Source organism: Gallus gallus, chromosome 1, assembly GCF_016699485.2.
Source record: "Gallus gallus isolate bGalGal1 chromosome 1, bGalGal1.mat.broiler.GRCg7b, whole genome shotgun sequence".
NCBI classification, from domain to species: domain Eukaryota; kingdom Metazoa; phylum Chordata; class Aves; order Galliformes; family Phasianidae; genus Gallus; species Gallus gallus.
Genome location: NC_052532.1, coordinates 56,669,139 through 56,686,716, shown reverse-complemented (window position 1 = coordinate 56,686,716; position 17,578 = coordinate 56,669,139). Strand labels below are relative to the sequence as shown.

At 45.7% G+C, this 17,578-nt stretch overlaps 2 protein-coding genes across 3 annotated transcripts in view; both read left to right on the top strand.

Annotated features, from left to right (window-relative positions):
- CGTL (cystine/glutamate transporter-like) overlaps window positions 1-6,093 on the top strand; it is a 28,992-nt gene extending 22,899 nt beyond the window's left edge. The window contains exons 14-17 of one of the 2 annotated variants that reach the window (XM_015287480.4): window positions 74-170; window positions 967-1,116; window positions 3,631-3,805; window positions 4,528-6,093. In XM_015287480.4, the coding sequence (XP_015142966.2) occupies window positions 74-170; window positions 967-1,116; window positions 3,631-3,805; window positions 4,528-4,592 (487 nt within the window). In that variant the 3' untranslated portion in view covers window positions 4,593-6,093. Of the gene's footprint in view, window positions 1-73; window positions 171-966; window positions 1,117-3,630; window positions 3,806-4,527 lie in introns of those variants that run through there. The other variant, XM_040658837.2, reaches the window with a different exon arrangement.
- A 2,230-nt stretch (window positions 6,094-8,323) lies between these two features.
- LOC418108 (poly [ADP-ribose] polymerase 12-like) lies at window positions 8,324-17,121 on the top strand. The gene is made up of 8 exons (XM_416342.8): window positions 8,324-8,588; window positions 10,605-10,740; window positions 11,201-11,321; window positions 12,357-12,447; window positions 13,599-13,674; window positions 14,173-14,303; window positions 15,995-16,146; window positions 16,774-17,121. The coding sequence occupies exons 2-8, from the start codon at window positions 10,681-10,683 to the stop codon at window positions 17,052-17,054; spliced, it is 912 nt and encodes a 303-aa protein (XP_416342.2). The 5' UTR covers window positions 8,324-8,588; window positions 10,605-10,680; the 3' UTR covers window positions 17,055-17,121.
- Window positions 17,122-17,578: the final 457 nt, after the last annotated feature.

Genomic DNA, 17,578 nt, shown 5'->3' with positions numbered 1-17,578 from the left:
TCCAGCTACTGATCTTTTCATTTCTAGTGCAGATGTGGGATGATGATGCACAGAGCTCCCTGTCTTTTCCTAGGACACTGTTTGTGGCCTCCAGGGAAGGGCAATGGCCTCCTCTCTTCTCCATGATCCACATTCGAAGACATACACCCCTTCCTGCTGTCATGCTTATGGTAAGGATATCTGCCTATGCGACATTCTCTTCTTCCAGTCTTGGCTTTCTTCTTTTAGATGGCAATCTGCAGAGCCTGGAGAAGCTGAGAAGTTTTAAAGGGTGTTGAGACACTGTCAGCTTGCAGAAAAACAAGTCCTCTTGTGTCAGTAGTAGGACTCCTCAAACCCACTGTCTCAAAGTCCCCACCTTGTTGTCTTGAATGTATTCTTTCAAAATACTGTCCCTATCATCTGCCACAGTTGCTGCCTGATATTTTCAATGGAGATGTCTCTGCCAGCCTTCAGCTACTTGAAAAACTGAAATTCCTAGGTTAGTAGAAATGCAGAAAATGCACATTTGTGGGGAGGCTCTCAGCTTTGAGTTGTTCCTCCCTCCCCTTCATCTTTTTTTCCTACCAGTGGTCCATCACAACACTGCTACGGTGCCTCTTGCATCTTGGTTGACCTGCTAAAAGCTTAGCAAATACTTCTGTGTGAAGCCTTTGTACCTGTTTCCTGTTTGAAGCTTTTGGGTCATGCATGTTTGAATTGCCCTGCCCAGGACATAGAGCATCAACAATGCTGTTGGTCTCCATCCTTTCTGTACCATTGTAATTTTGTATTTAGAACTTAGACCAGCACTCTTCAGTCTGTGAGAGTGCTTTGCAACATGTTTGGTGACCTCTGAAATGTTGGGTCTGTAAAGTAGCCACCTGTGATTGCAGGGGGGATGGGGGAGATGATCTGTATTGCCCTTCCCTGTCTGAAGACCGCAGCAAGGTTTAATTGACTGTATTTCATCTTCACAATGCTCAGTTCCCTTTGGTTACTGCCATGGTGTGTATTGGAGATATCTACCATCTACTGAACTTCTTCAGCTTTTCCCGATGGCTCTTCATAGGATTAGCCACCCTTGGGCTCATTGTCCATCGGTACCGTCACCCGGAGCTGCAAAGCCCATTCAAGGTAATTCATGGCTTGTATCTAACAGCCTGGAACACATGCCTGTCATTTTTCTCTCTCCTTATGTACCTTTTTCAAAGAAGTAGAGCATTATGTGGCTGTGATTGCCATTAGGCTCTGAGGGCTTTAAATCCCTATTTCTCTGTAAGGCATGTGGGGAAATCCCAAGGTTGATTGATGTGCCCAAACAACCAGATGTGGTAAATTCTATTCAAACCAGTTCTACACGGGGCCACCAGTTGCAGCAGAAGAGTGGCAGCTTGCTCCAGGGGACAAGGTATCAGGCTGGGAACTGCAGAAGGCAGTTCTCATGCTCTCCTCTCTGAGGCTGCAGGGAGGGACCTTTGCCTGGATGTGATGTCAGTATCAGGTATGTCTTAGCCCTAGTGAGGAGTGGAAGGGTGTCATGGGGAAAAGAGCATTGCCAGGTGGAACATGGAAGCAAACTTGACTTATGGGAAATCATCTCCTGGCATAAAGAGCTTGAGCACAGCTCTCTGAGTTCCCTGCCACACACAGCCTCCATGGGATGTTGACTGAACAACAAGTACAGGCAGCCCAGGGGGTTTGAGGAGCTGCCTTGTGCATGGTGCTTCCATGTGCGCAGCTCCAGCACATTTGGAATGCATGGGACCTGTGGCCATAAGCAGTGAAAAGCATTAGAAGCTGACAGAGGGAAGCAAGGAGCCGAGGAAGTTCAGTTCCCCACTCCTCAAGGGGAAACTGGAGGACATCCTGTCCCCTTTCTCCATTCCTGGACCTCTTTGCTGGCTGCTGGGGTCCTGCTCATGGGGAGTGCTCAGTCCCGAAAGCTGGCATGGCTTTTAGAGCCCTTGCTCGAGGCACCTCTCCCACTGCCAGATCATCTGCAGGCAGCATTTGTCTGGGGCCATGCACATTGTGTTCCCCTCTCCAGTCACGCCTGCACGCTGCCTCCAGCCAGTTCCTGCGGAGGAGAGGAGACCTCTGAGGCCACAGGCACTGGGCAGCTGATCAGCCAGAAACTCAGGGGAAAGAAGCACTTTCCACCACTCCCAGGGCTCCTCCCCAAGCTGAGTGAGGCCTGATGCAGAATTTGGGGTAGTTTCCCTTGGTGTTTGCTGGAGACAGCATGTTTAGCAGAGACCTTGAGGCTTCCCAGCTTGCTGGCTCATGCGGTCACCCAGACTCAGATTTTTAATAAGTTTTATTTTTTTTTCTTTTAAACTAGTATTCTTGGGAGAAATGTATTACTGAGTGGCACTGGTGATGTTATAACCTTCTGAGAATCTGTTTGAGATCGAGATTTAGGTTTTTAATAACTCCTAAGAACAGGAGTGAGGAAGATGATGGCGTTTTGGTCAGCTCGGTGGTCTCTTCCTCTCTCTCCCCATTTTTTAGACCCACCTCAAACCTGAAGTATGGTTATCTGCAAGAGCAAAGAGCAGTACGAACGTGATGTGTGCGTGTGCTGCTCTCCAGTGGTCAGAAATATTTCTTCCTGCAACAGCAGTTTGCTTACAGAGAACGAATAGTAAGATAAATATGAGAGACTGTGCTGGTACCTTTCTCCTGCAGCATTTTCAGTTGAAAATGGTAAGAAAATACCAGCAAGGGGAGAGAGCAGTCCCCTCATGCTTCTCTCAGACAGACGTGCTGTGTGAATATGTGCACGTAGGAGATGCTGGCAAAGGATGCTCCGGCTGGGAAGGCAGTGAGAGCATATAAGTTTGGTGGCTGGACGGCTGCCATCACTAGAGCAACTGATCTCCCCCAGCTCAGTATGGTCAGCGTCCAAAATATGATCTGTGTTACAAGAAAAGAGATTGTCACCCTAGGTGAGGTCAGCAGCTCCTTCACTCTATCAGCTGTGGTGAGGAGTAATTTGGCTGAGGTCAGATCTAAAGAAGAAGGAAACATTTCACAGCTTTTTACTTCAGTTTTACCCTCCAAATAACACAGTTGAATTGACTCACCCAAAAGAATGAGGCTGAAGCACTGAGTGCTGTTTCAGCCTTTCAGCAGAGTGTCACTGAAAACCGCATTCTTGGTGCAGGTGCTGCGGAGCTGGGTGTCTGGTTTATCCTGTGTTGGCTGCCATAGGCCTCAGGCAGGCTGGAGGAGGCTCAAAGTGAGTCACAAGTGTTATGACCAAAGATCGGCTTGTTTCAAAGGGATTTTGCTCTTGGCATCAGATTTTCCATCAGCAGTTTGCCACAGGTGGCAAGTTTAGGGGAGTGTGTGTGCACATGCACACATGCTGTACATAGAGTGAGCTGCTGCAGTTGACTTCTCCCCAGCATGGCTGCAAGTGAGGTGAGGTTTCTGTGCACACAGAGGGAGGCGTGCACCTTGCATGGTACTCTGGGCTCCAAGGGTGACGTGAGAACACTTTTGTTCTCTGCATCCAACTCATTCACAACAAATTGTGCAGACATAGCATGCAGGACAGATTTTCCTCATCTTCTTTAAAATGGATACGTGACTATAGCTTGTGCTGGCTGGTATGACCAGTTTTGCCTGTGCTCTTTTCCCCAGGTCCCTCTGTTTGTTCCAGTCTCTTTTACCATCATCTGCCTCTTCACAGTGGCCATGTCTATCTACTCAGACCCTGTAAACATTAGCATTGGATGCACCATGGTTTTAAGTGGCTTTCCGGTCTACTACCTCGTAATCCAGAGGAAGATGTCAAATCGCTGCCACAGACTGCTCTGTAAGTATGCTCTTGGGTTGGGTTTCAGTATTCTGGACCTAAGCATGCTCTGGGGTAGGGTGGTTGCTTGTGAACATACTAATAATCCAGCCTAATCTTTTTAGAAAAGATAGGGTTGGAGGTCTACAATCAAGAGGAACCAAGCAGATTGGCACTGTCATATCTTCACCATATCTGTGGGATCAGTATTTCTGTCAAATTTGGATGAAACTGAACAAAAGATCAAAAGCTGATGTGGAGAGAGTGATGGGCAGGCACTGTAACCCCATGCACAAACATTTGCTGAAAGGCTGGGGAGAGGAGTGGTAGGAAAAGATGGTGCAGGCTCCCTGGTGGAGAGGCCGTGTGTTTAATGGTGTGGGTTTGGGTGTAGATGTGGATGTGGAAATGAAGTACCTTTCCTCCCCATGCAGTGCACAGCACAGGTTTACCTTAGGTATAGCTCTGGTGGCACAAGGACAGTGATTTATTCTAAAACAAGAGCCTGGTTTTGATTTTAACTTCTAATTTCAATTATGAATCTTGAATTCTTTTGATTTGGTGTTGGGCTGAGATTATATTGGTAACTACTGAACAGAAAAAAGCATACAGCAAGAAAGAAAACAGATTCAGTCATCCGCTAACATAAAATGCTTCATCCATCCTGTGCCGGTGTTCTGATTTTCATCCATGACGTAGGATATTGTCCAGATTAAACCTTCTTTGTTTTTTTCCCCCTTCAGATTATCTTACACACAAACTGCAGCTACTGTTGGAAGTAGTCCAACAAGAAATCAAGACATACTGAGGAAACCATCAGAACTTAGGAGAAGATATAATCTACTTGCTACACGCCTGGTGCCTTTGATCCTTCCAAACACAAGCCATGCTCTTATTCTTTTAATCACTGCAAATGAGGATGAGCCTGAGCCAAAACCTTGCTGCAAGCAGCCCTAAGCTTGCCAGTTGGGGTCTGGATGAGCACGTCACAGCTGCTTCTGCCCTTTTCTTTTTTTAGCAGGACAGTCTACTTCTCTGAAATAAGCTTTCTTTGCCTGCAGAGTGTCTTTGAAACAAAGATCCAGATTTTGCAGTCTAGCCCGGTCCTCAGCAAATTATATAGTCTTTTTTAATTTCCTAACTCGGCAAATAGAGAGCCTACAGCAGAACTAGAATCTGGCTACGTGGAAGTCAAGCACAGGATTCAAACTGAAGTCAAGGTCAAGCTGGACGGGGCTCTGAGCAATCTGATCTCACTGTAGGTGTCCCTATTCACTGCAGGGGAGTTGGACGAGATGACCTTTAAGGGTCCCTTCCAACACCAACCATTCTGTGGTTCTATGATTCTATGAAATCTGTATCAGCCATGTGAAATGATGCTGTGGAGAAAGATTATAGAGGGAAATGGGCAAGGAGTGCAAACAGGAGATGAAGTACATATGCAGAGGAAAGCAGGAGGTGGGGGGAATAAAACTTCACTCACCAGGAAGCAAAGATTTGGGTTAGTGGGAAGATATTTGAAAATCATTTGAAATTCAAATCACAAGCTAAGAAGACTAGGAATGTTTTTTTATTATTATTGTATAAGCAAAATAACTGCATTTTGCTTCGAAATAATGCTTCAATTTTGAATTTTATTGCTTTGAAATGATATTTCAAAATGTACCGACACAGTAAAAAATATATATATGAAAAAAATAGCTAAATACCCTAAAGAAGAGTTCAGAATAGGCTCCCATTCTTCCTCCAGGCCCCCACCTCACCTGGTACCACCAGTGAAGCTGGAAATTCAGCTTTTGTCCCAACAGCAGTGAAATATGATTCTCCTTTTGTTAGATAAGAGCAGTTATAAGTCGTGGGCAGATTCCTTATGAAGAGTACCTTTTGGTGCTGTAGGAAGACACTAAAGACTTCAGGTCTGATCTTTAACTTCAAATCTACAGTCAAAAGACTTGCTGAATCAATACAGAAATGCTCATTGGAACTACTGACGTCAGAAAGGTTTCTGTTGTTGGATTACTTTGGTTTACATAATCAATGTTGCGAAGTTAAAAAGATAAAGAGCAATTAGCTATTTCCAATCACTGAAGTGTTAATCTTTTCCTAAAAGATTGGAAGCAGCATCCTGAGCCTCGTCTGATGGCCCTGGGGAGAGGAAGAGAAGAACGTGAAGCATTTGTAATCTACCAAGCATTCGTGTACTTAAGAGTAATGCCAAAGTAGCACTTATAAAACAGTGTAGTTTAACAAAACATGTAAAATGCACAGTCAAGGACTGGAAATAAATAAAGGCTTTGGTTTTTTTCTTCTTTTCTTCTTTTTCTTCCTCTTTTTCCTCTTTTTCCCTTTTTTTTTTCCTTTCTGTTTTTCCATTTTAAAAAATGTTTTTTTTTTTTTCTTCCCCCCCCCCCCCCCCCACCTTCTTTCCATCCAAAGGAACTTAGAATTGCTATTCTTGTTGAGACCATTTCCTGTTATTGTGTGAAATGGAGCTGAGAGAGCAACACCATGGTTACGGGGCTCATCCTCCCCCTCTGACAAGTTAATGTACAACAGGAAATACTGGGGAAACCATCACAGCTAGGGAAGAGGGTGCTGCCTTCAAGTGGTAGTGTGGTTTGCAGTGAGATTTGGGGGATTTTCCTGCATCACGATGTGCTGTCGGTCTGTTCCCATGCTGTAAGCTTGCACTGTAGCATCAGTACTTGCGCACCGAACCTTGGGGTGCTCTGAAACTGTGACAGAGCTGCTTTGTGCCTGCAGATACACACTTAGAAAAGGTGAAACTCTTCTCTTCTCTTCTCTTCTCTTCTCTTCTCTTTTCTCTTCTCTTCTCTTCTCTTCTCTTCTCTTCTCTTCTCTTCTCTTCTCTTCTCTTCTCTTCTCTTCTCTTCTCTTCTCTTCTCTTCTCTTCTCTTCTCTTCTCTTCTCTTCTCTTCTCTTCTCTTCTCTTCTCTTCTCTTCTCTTCTCTTCTCTTCTCTTCTCTTCTCTTCTCTTCTCTTCTCTTCTCTTCTCTTCTCTTCTCTTCTCTTCTCTTCTCTTCTCTTCTCTTCTCTTCTCTTCTCTTCTCTTCTCTTCTCTTCTCTTCTCTTCTCTTCGTCTCTTTCCTCTGAAGGAAAAACAACAACGAGACTTGAAACTCATGGGTAGAAAATAAAGACTGTGTTTTTTTCATGTGCCTGATAAGTAATTTCACAAATGCAGAGAAGACACGCGTGGGTGCCTCTGCTGAGCATGCAGGAAAAGGCAGGGACATGGAATGTCTGTTCAGAGACCGGTCAGACCCTGGCAATGGAGACAGTTCTGGTGTCACTATTACGGTGACAGCAGAAATCAGAGGTTCAACAGCCCCACAGCCACCACTGCAATTAAAAGTGGTAAAAAAGGAAAAATCCAATGTCAGAATGGATTGGTTTACAGTGAATTTATGTCTCCAGCTTACGGCGCGTTGTTTGTTTTAGGGAGGATGCTGTCCCCAGAAAGCTATGTAAACATTCTGTACCAAGCAGAATGTTTTTCCTAAGGCTGGTATCTCTGTCTGCTGAAACTCCTGGCTTCGGTTCAGAAGAGTATTTTAGCAGAGAATTCCCATATGCAGAAACAAACCTGCAGGATCTGAGCCAATAAATCTCATCAGTCAAAGAGAGCATAAAAGTTGCACAACTATGAAAATGAGAGGCAGATATGATATGAGGGGTCAAAAGGCAGTCAGAAAGGGCCAGATGGGGAAGAAGCAAGGTTCAACTTCACACTCACAGCTCTGTTTCTTTTTTTATCCTGGGTTTATGAAGAGTGCTCAGGGTGCAGCCTTTCCAGAAACTGGAACTGAGATTTCTGTGGTTCTGCCACTGCTGATCTGGTCTGACCAGATTATCGGAGGATAAAACTGTTCTGGGCAATTCAACTGAACATAATCTGTGCAACTAAAACAAACCTACTTGGATGCAAGTGTTTTATGTGGTTAGTACTGCTTGACCTATCGTTAAGTTTTATGCTTCACAGCTCTGCTGGAAAACGCTGTCAGTCTTCTGCGGGGCTGCAAATCAGATAGGAAATCTCATCCAGCTCTGATTTCAGCAGGGAAAAGCAGAGAACGGCTCAGATTTGAAGGTAAAGGAATAAAAAGAAGAGTAGGAAGCTCAGCATGGGCTGATTCAGCCCTGCACTGAAGAGCCCCCTGCTTGCTCTGCACTGTTGTGGGTCCATCTGTGCAACGCTGCCTACTGCATTTACCAGCCCAGGTGCACGCTGAGGGGTGCGCCCACTTCATGCATTGAGATGGGGGTTTCGCTTTGCAAGGCAATGGCAGCTTTGGGCTTTCAAAGAACCATGATCAGCAGAAGCTGAATGGCAGGAGAAGTTCTGGATCATTCATGGCCACGTGATGGATGGGAGGAAAAGGTGCAAGTCAGCTGTTGATGCCCAATGTAAGAAGTTAAACAACAAGGACAAGCTACGCCGGCTCGCAGGGATGTTGATTTTACTGATACGCCTGCCAGAACCATTAGCTCCGCCTGGCCGTTCTGCTCATGCCTGGCAGATGCGCGTGCGTATGGCGCAATAACCAGAAGGAAACGCTGCTCAGCTCCAGTCCTTATGGGCCCGTGGCTAGTGGGAAGGCATTCCTGACATCCAGCAGCGGGGCTCTAGCTGGCCACTCGTATTTTATTTCTGAAGGTCTTACTGCATGCTGGGGCCCTCTCCCACGTGGACATAGGGTTCAGAAGGGCTCTGGTGACGCACAGGCGCATGACTGACACCCATCCCCCGAGGGAGTTGGCTGGGCAGCCCGCTGGCAGCACCGTGAGTAGGGGACTCTGGGGAGGCAGCACGCTTGGGGCTCTGACACCTCTCCTGGGGTGCAGCCAAGCTGGGGAGGGAGGCGGAGGAAGTTGGGGATTTCACAGTTTCTGGGTTTTGCTTTTGGCTCCGCTGGAAGGACACCTGCTTGCTGTTAGTCAGGCCATAAACCATGGTTGTCTTCGTTAATGCCTCCATTCTGAGAGCGGAGGCAATGTGCAAGGCGGTGTGAGGTTGCTTTTTATCTGTTCAGGCTGTTGCTGCACGGAAGTGAAGGCAAATTTATGGGGTATCTGTTACACGAGAGCAGATAGTGACATCTTCGGCAAAAGGTGAAGGACACTATGCATCCTGACAGTGAAATATGTCTGTCTGCTATATTAAGAGCTTCACCTTCATTTCTTTCTCCTTGGGGTTAGCTGTTGAGTGGAAAAAAACTGTCCGGGAGCACAAAAAACTGTCCGGGAGCGTTGGGAAGCGAAAGTGAAAGCAGGACTGAAGTGCATCCTTTTGGAGAGAGGGTGGGATTAGAGCAAAGCAGGGGTCCCGGCTCTGTGCAGGGGTAGCGGTGGTCTGTGGAGTGGGGGGAGAGGGGACAGGGATGGGGTGAGAAGGGGGAAGAGCTGCTGGAAACTTCATCTGATTCTTCCCAGCCTCCTTGCCCATTTTCCTGTGTTCCCTCTCCACCTCCTCCAAATCCCACACTCTATCCAAGAACTCACAGTTCTCCTGCCACGGCAGCAGCATACCGCTGTGCAGAGGGGAAAGAAGGGGCGAAGGCATCCAAAAAAAGCTCCCGGGAGTGTTGGATCTCATCAGTGTCCTGCAATGGGGTTTGAAAGAAAATGAATCGGGAGCATTTTTCTAGGAAAAGCCTGGCTAGTGTTACTCTGTATAAAGAGCACAGCAGTCCGAAGACAGCGGTGGAACAAGCTAAGGCTGGGAAGGGGACTCATGTCCTTCCTTGCTCTTTGTTCTGGCAGGCCAAGGGGCTGCCAGGCCTTTGTTCATGGGCCTTTGTACTGCAACCAACCCTAGAAGGGAACTCCTTGTTTGTTTTCCCCTGATTAGCCTGCTTTGAATAGCCCCGATCCCTGCCAAAGCATGAAGGATGTCAGAAGCAGATGAATGATCATTTCCCGTTTCGCCTTGTACAGCCTATTCAAACTCCTTGGGCTGCTGTGAGCATCTCCACCACAGACCCTTGCTAACTCCACAGCAGGCAGGTGGACAGCTCTCGGCTGCATCTGTGCGCCCTGTGATGAGGTGGTGCTGCAGGAGCATAGAAAAATGTTAGCTGGGCTTCGATCCAAAGCTGGGACAACCAAAGGAGGAGGAAGGAGAGTAGAAAGCAAAGGGAAATTTGCATTCGAATTGCTGGTGGCCACCTGTCCTGTCCTCAGAGGTGGCATGTCTTAAGGTGGAGCATGGGGCGGGCACTTTGAATTGACATGGGGAAATTCTAGGGAGAAGTTATTCATTCATAGGATAGTGAAGCACCAGCACATGTTGCCCCGAGAAATTGTGAATGGTCCCACCTCACAGCAAGCTGTCTGGCATGGGGAAGCCCAGTCTCTCCTCAATGGGGCCTCTGTCCTCACACAGCCCTTTCCTTTCCTCATCAGTGAGGGAGGAGCGGTGCTGCTGTGCTTTCTGAAGGCAGTGGGATTTCTGCTTAACAACTGTGTCTTGCTGCTGTTATCCAGGTGGCACCACTGACCTTCATCTAACAAGCCAAGTTCATTGTGTCAGCTGTGTTTTCTCCCAGTACACATTTTAGAGAAAAAATGGTGACCCAAAAAACAGTGAAAAACTGTGACAGTACCACAGAACTCAGGGTCATTCCTCTGACACGTGACATGTCAAACAAATATGTTAATATTTAGTTCCTCGGTTCTGCACTTCCCAGCCCAAGATGTCTCCTTTTCTGAGATGCCATTAGACTTCTGAGATCACCAAGGACACTGTATAGGTTGACAGCTTTGGGAAAGACTGACTGAATTTCTCTTTCCGTGCTAGGGGTGAAGACGCAGCCAGGCACTGACCAGTTCTCCTGTGCTTGTGGTGCCTTTAGACCCTTCTGCGTGCTCTCAGAATGGCGTATACCTGGTATTGGCTTGATGACCTGGGGCAGTGGATTGAATATGGGAAAGAGGTGAGATCAATGGTTTGATGCTGAAAGCTTCTGCTCAGCCATCTTTGGAGAGTTGCTTAGGACATACGTTTCTGCAGCTGATGTGTTTTACATGTCCTGCTGGTGCCCTTGCAATGCTGCTTTGATGCCCTGGTGGATTTGTCTTACTAAGTGTCCATCAAGGCAGTCCTGATTCTCTGTGAAAGCTTCCAAAGGACTGCCTTTGAAAATGGATGTATTTTCCAGAGATGATGCAGGCTGAAATTGACCGCACGGTAAACACTTCGGTTACTGTTGTTTCAAGCAGCTGTTCTCTGTGAGGTACCTCTACTACACCAAAGAACAAAATGCTGGAAGCCTTAGAGACTAGTTCCACGTAGCATCTCATCACAGGGACCTGAGGAAACACTGGTGTCCCCACAGTGCCACTTACACTGCAGGCTTGTTTCTAACATGTATAATTTTCTTGTTCTATCTGTAGCACCCGATTTACCCCCATGCCACGGTAAATTCTGCAGATCTGGAGAAGGCGTTTCTAGCTGACCAGAGAGGCAGTCTGGTATTTGGGGCTGGTTCTCAGACATATGAATTAAACTTCAAAGGTAAAATATTTCTTTGCTTAACGTTCATTACACAGCATAGCTGACTCTAAGGTAGCCTTTATCATTCAAAGAATTGTCAACCTGCACCTGGATTTCTTTGAACATATCTTTTTCCTCCTATCCGTTCTCTCCAAGAAGAACATTATGCGCTTTTCTCTGTAGTTCTGAGATACCCCGATCAAAACTTTTAGACTTTTGTATCTGTAGTCAATGCTGTATATTGAGAACAAGAACTGAAATGAAATACTTCATGGTATTTGACTTAGGCATTTGGGTTTATGTAACTAAAGAGGAAATAAGAAAGGGAGAAAAAAGATCAGAAAAGTCAAATGGTGAAGCAAGCACTGGTAGACATCTTACAAGCTAGTTATGAGGAGAGAAAACACGGCTCAGCAAAGGAAAATTGTGGGCTAGTTACAGAGAAAGAGAATGGGAAAATAATCAATGCTTATCTGTTTCTAATTTATTTGTATTTTTTTAACCATGTTAAGGTTTCTGTTCGCTTTCAAAAATTAAAATCTGTTTCCTGGCATGAATAGAAAGTGTGGTGTTTAAAGGAGGAAACAATGGCTGGTTAGCAATGTCACACTGCGTGTGCTCTGTGATATTGTTACAGGATGAAACAGAAAAGACAGGCTTTCCTCTTAGCCCCAAGTAACAATCCCGTACTGCCAGGAAAGTTAGGCTTAGGGACTCCATCACACTGAAAACCCTTCCCTGCTGCAGGCCAGACATCAGATGTGGTTTTCTCTGGCTGGCAGCCTGGATGTGAGTACATCTGCAGGTGCAGTAGTTGGTGGTTGCCTTTGAGCTTCACAGCCTACACTAGCAGGTTGTTGACCTTGGTGATCTCCAAGCAGAAGCTGCCCAAGTGGGAATGGTCTCAAATGATGAAGTAGGGAGTAGGGTGGATGTGATAGCAAAAATGTCACCCTGCAGCATCCTGGGCTACCTGCTTTTAAAACGTTTTCTAAGTAAGTGCATTCCCTGGGTAATAAATTGCATAGTAGTGAGTCACTGTGTTTTTCTTTCAAGACATGGTCCAAAGAAATGTGGTCTATGCAACTCAAAGAAAAGTTATGCGGCTGCCAAAAAAATTGTACTCTCAACGTGAGCAAGTCAAAAGGTACTATACTTGCACTATTTAATAACGCAGAGACATTAGACGATAGCACTTTTCTACTAAGAAATTCCTCTTTTCTCTCTAGAATTCAATTTTAGATTTCTTAAATTTGTTTTTAGAAACCTTTTGCTGACTGGTTTAACATTAATTTTTGCTGTGACATTATTTGTAAATTATGCAATACTTCTGTGAAGTGTGCTTGAGGGATGTTTGGTGGCAGTCCTGGCAGCCATTGGAGACTGGAGACCTCTAGGGTAGATTTGTTCCTTCTGTGAGAGCAGGATCATATACGGCTGACACAACTGTGCCAGGAATTTTTGTTCCTTGATTTATAGCCCAGCAGTGCTAAACCATACACAGGGCAGGAACAGGGGAGTGCCAGTCCCAAGTCTGTGGAGCAGATAGATGCCATTTCCTGGAAAGCTGAAATATTAAATAAAATAGAAGCAAATTCCCGTAAATGAAGTGACCCGGATGCAATCATTTTTAGTTTGTATTTTTCAGGAAGTTTGGTTTGACAGCATTTGGGCACGTTTGCTTTAAAAGTCAGTTGTGCTATTGCTTTATTTCAAAAAGAGCCACCTCGACTTCAGAAACTTACTGGCAGGCAGTAGATATGAAACCAAGGGTTCAATTTAAGGGCTGGTTCAACCAAAGGCTGGCTGATTTAAAAATAAAGCAACTGGAACTTCTGAATTGATGGTAATGCTCCTTTTGCCTGGGGCAAAACTTTCATGCCAGGTGGATGATTGAGGACTTGTGTTGGAAGTCATTAAGGACTAAGTAGTGCAGCAGTACATGGGGACATTACTGCCCACCCATGTCCTCTGCCAGGCTGGCCTGGGGAGCAGGGAAAGCGGGCTGCTTGTCTGGTCAGTGACTTTGAGATGAGTAGGCATGTAGAGGGAGAGGGCTCTCACCTCAGCCCATTAGAGGTTCAAGCAGCACACATGGAGGTCTATCGGAGAGCAGTTGTATAGACTATGGTAATTCTTGACCAGAGGTCTTCTACAAATGCCTGCCAAGAAATTCATTAATGTCGCTAGGACTTGTATGGAGATGCCTGAAAGCTGCTGTAGGGCTAGGTGAATCTCCAGAAAGGGAATTTGGTGAGAAGTGTTGTGAATTGACTTGCTCCTCCTTCTTTTTCACAGCCTGTATACAGAGCCATCTCATTCACTTTATCCTCCAGAATGGGACCAATCAGCACTGCCTGAAATTGGGTACAAGGTATGTGTTTACATATCTCCAGCGGAGTGGGTGAATTGTGTCTATTTCTTAGTCTACGTTTCTTGGTCTTTGTGAAACAAATGTTATTTGCTATGGTAAAACTAGAGCTGGACCTGTAAAGAAGTATCTAGAAGGACCTCAGGTATCAAATTAAGGTAGAGCTGATATTCACTCTTCTCCACCTTGAATACTGGTGTGCAATTCAGCTCTTGGATACTCTGAAGAAATAATCTAGATGCACAAGAAGTGTGTACACTGAGGAAAGCTTGTGTTAGATTGCATTCATTTTCCTGTGCAGCAGCACCTCAGTGCCTGCGCTTCCAGCCTGGTAAGAGAGTGAAAGTGGGGAGAGAATGGTTAATTGGAAAGACAGGAGAAGCTAACGATTTTAATGGTGGGGTTTTCCTTTTAATGCAAGTAAGTTGATAAGTCCTTTGGAAGGACTGGGAGTTGTTACTATCAGAAACACCTTATTTTTGGTCTTTTAAAATTTTTCAGTTGGTAGATGTTGGCAACACTTCCAGTGAATATAGAAAAATTGAGAGTCTGTTTCAGAAGACGATGAAAGATTACAGCATCTGTCGGCTGCAGAGGATCCAGAACCCAACGCTTTGGCAAATTTTTCAGTGGTTTGTTTCTATTTTGTTTCATTATTCCAATGGTAGTAGAGCGTGGGTGTTTCCTGATCTATTGTCCTCCATAGTCTGTGATAGAAGTTGCCAAAGGCAGTAGCCCAACGTGTCTGTGTGCACAGATCCAGCTGGTGGTGAGTTTCACAATAGGTGCATATGCACAAACCCATGCATACACACAAAATGGGCTTTTATATATATTCATATAGTTGAACAAAAAATCAACACAGACAGCACAGCACTCATGCAATGATAAATAGTGCCAACAGCCTCATGCTGTCCCCTTCTCTGGCTAATCAGGATGAAAGCCTGTTGGTGGAAAATAGATACACACACACAAACACACTTGTACGTGTTTCTTCAGGAGTTGGACTTAGACACTCAGCCTACACATATGCTGGCCATGGGATCCTCCCATCTCCAGCTGGATTCTGCACAGACACGTGCATGTACAAATGGATCTCTCAGTAGACCCCTATACTTCGTGCTGCCATCAGGAAGTTTTCCTGAGCCTCGTGGTTCCTCTGGTAGGCAAGCTAGAAACTGTTTTCTCTAGCATCTGGCCTACAGATATGACTACTCTGATACCTGTCCCCTGCATCAGTTGCTCTCCTCACTGGCTGTCCAGCTTGACATTCACTAGCAATCATGCACTGACATGCATAACCTTCCTTGCTTCTATTGCTGTCACCCTGGGGCTCCAGTCCAACTGCGGCCCTGAGATCCCCCATATGCACTCCAGCACACTGGCTGTAGAGTTCACCACCCAGCATATGAGCTAGAACTGAAGTCTGATGAAGAGATAGGTCAGACTGCATGGATCATGCACAGGGCATGGCTAGACAAGCCTACGGACCAGTCAGTCACCTGTCCATGCATGATAAGGGCCTTCTTTATCTCCTTGTCCATCTGTCATCTTATGTGTGTAATCTCCAAATCATATGCCCTTCCCCTGCATCCCATAATGAGTTCTATACCCCTAAAGGGAGTACCCACCTCAGTCCATGAGCCATGCCCCAGAGCCTTTCCATTGCTTGTGGTGCTAGGTGTCACCCCAGCCCCTGAGAGCTCCTTGGGAGGGGCTGGGGCTTCTTGCTGTCTGAGCATGCTATTGAGGTTCCTTCACCTTCACTGCCTCCACGCTCCTGTGTGTGTGTGTAAATTAGACTTTTACTGCATAACCCAACAGGTTGTACATATGGATCTTGCTAATATTATTCAAAAAGAAATTCATTTTCCTTACTGTGACTGAGTTGTGGAATCTCCAATTTATTCTTCTCATGGGATTAAAAAAAAAGAAATTGTTTCTGTGATAAAGCTAGAAGTAGAGATTATACTGTTTTTACTATGGCTTCCTGCTGTTCATTTCGTAACCATAGTCATTCATTCAGGAGTATACAACTTGGGAACTGGGAACAATTCCCTCTTGAGAGATGTTTGTCTCTTTACTTGCTGATGTGATATGTGAAGGTGTATGCAACATGGTCGATGATGATGTGAGAAGTTTTTGTTTTGCTGTAAGAAGCCAGCTGTGCTGCAAAGTACCAACAGAAGGGCCTAGCAGGCAGTGTCCCCACTGAGAGTGGTTTGTGTCACTCTTTCTCCACAGCCCCAAAGTAGGAGGAGTTGGGTTGGGAAGTTCTCCTCATTTGAATCAGGGTGACGTGTCATTCATTTTTTGTCACTAGGCAGAAGGAGCAGATGAAGAAGCTCCATAAATCAAATTGGGTGGATGAGCGGCTTCTGTTCCACGGGACAAACCCATCCCATGTGCCAGCCATCTGTGAGCAAAATTTCGACTGGAGGATCTGTGGCACTCATGGAACAATGTATGGAAAAGGTACAAGCACATGGGCTGGACTTGCATCAAAATTCTTAGGGTGTTTCTAGAACTCAGGAAACAGCTCAGCACAAGCTGTGTTTTCTGCTTATCCTATTTCCTTAGACTTTCTGTTATTGGTGAAGCAGCATAAAGCAGTGGTGAGAGCAGCCAGGTCAACTCACATTGTCCTACCATGGGCCCAGTCCCAGCTGCAGCAGGGACTCCATAGGCAATGACAGGCCTGGTGAGAGGGAGTTCATAGCATAGCATGGTGGGCTGCACATATGGCCAGAGTCTGTGTGAAGTGACTGCCCCTGATGCCCACACACCTGCCCTTACTGCAATCTCATCTGTTCATGTCTGCATCACTGCAAGCAGTGTCAGCAGCCTTCAGGAGGGACAGAAAACATTCCTCTTTGCCTCAAGTATTTGCTGTTTAGCAAAGCTCTTAGACAGGTGGGACAGAGAGGTTGATGGAGAAATGTGCCTAGCATCTGTCTGCTTTAAAAAAAGCCCACATGAAAACATTTGGCAAGGATATGCTCAGAGCTATTTGGGGCTGTTGGATCACTGGCTGCCAAAGAGTTGACAGCAGATGTTCATTCCTTGGTTGATTCTCTTACCTGTGGCTTTTCCTGGTCCTAGGAAGCTACTTCGCCAGAGATGCCAGTTACTCTCATGTGTACTGTTCCTCTGGTATCAGCCACTACAGCATGTTTGTAGCTCAGGTTCTTGTTGGAAAATTTGTTCAAGGGGACTCTGAATACCTTCGTCCTCCACCCACACCAAGCAATCGCAACAGACTTTATGACAGCTGTGTGGATGACCCGGAAAACCCTTCCATCTTTGTCATCTTTGAGAAGCTCCAGATTTACCCTGCCTATATCTTGGAGTACAGCAGTAGTTCTCTATGTGTGATCCTTTAATGAATGGCAGAATATTCTTTGTATTTACACTGAAACACTTTAATAAATCTTTTTGTTCGTGATTGTACAGTTTTAGAACTTCCTAATGCTAAAATTTCCTTTAAGATACTAAAGAACATTTTGTAATGCAGCAAAACAGTATCAGTCTCCCAAGGGTCTTGGGAACATAGTGTCTGTTGCAGGACCTGTTCTTTTGCCAACCGAAGTTGCTGAAGTTCCTCCTTATCTCTTGCCTGGGGTGGGGTCATACATACATACTGGGATGGCACTGCATACTCTAATGCAGTCATTTGTTCTGACACTGGAAGCAGCACTGCTGAGTGTATGATTAGCTTTGCTTTGTTTCCTGATCAAGTTACTGCTGGCACTTCTCACCCTATTCTTCCACATGCAGCCTGCCCGTCCTCCTGGGGATGCCATATCTTGAGTGTCCTCATCCGGTCCCCATGGGAAGAATCCCTGCCTCATTGCAGAATTTCCCTGGATTTAGGCCAGGAGAACCAGGGTATGGCAGCTACTGGAGT

Bases quoted from the DNA above. Each gene is read 5' to 3' on its own strand.
- LOC418108 (XM_416342.8), top strand. From the start codon at position 10,681: ATGGCGTATACCTGGTATTGGCTTGATGACCTGGGGCAGTGGATTGAA. The intron at 10,741-11,200 runs GTGAGATCAATG...TTCTATCTGTAG, and splicing joins GGATTGAATATGGGAAAGAG to CACCCGATTTACCCCCATGC. The intron at 11,322-12,356 runs GTAAAATATTTC...TTTTCTTTCAAG, and splicing joins ATATGAATTAAACTTCAAAG to ACATGGTCCAAAGAAATGTG.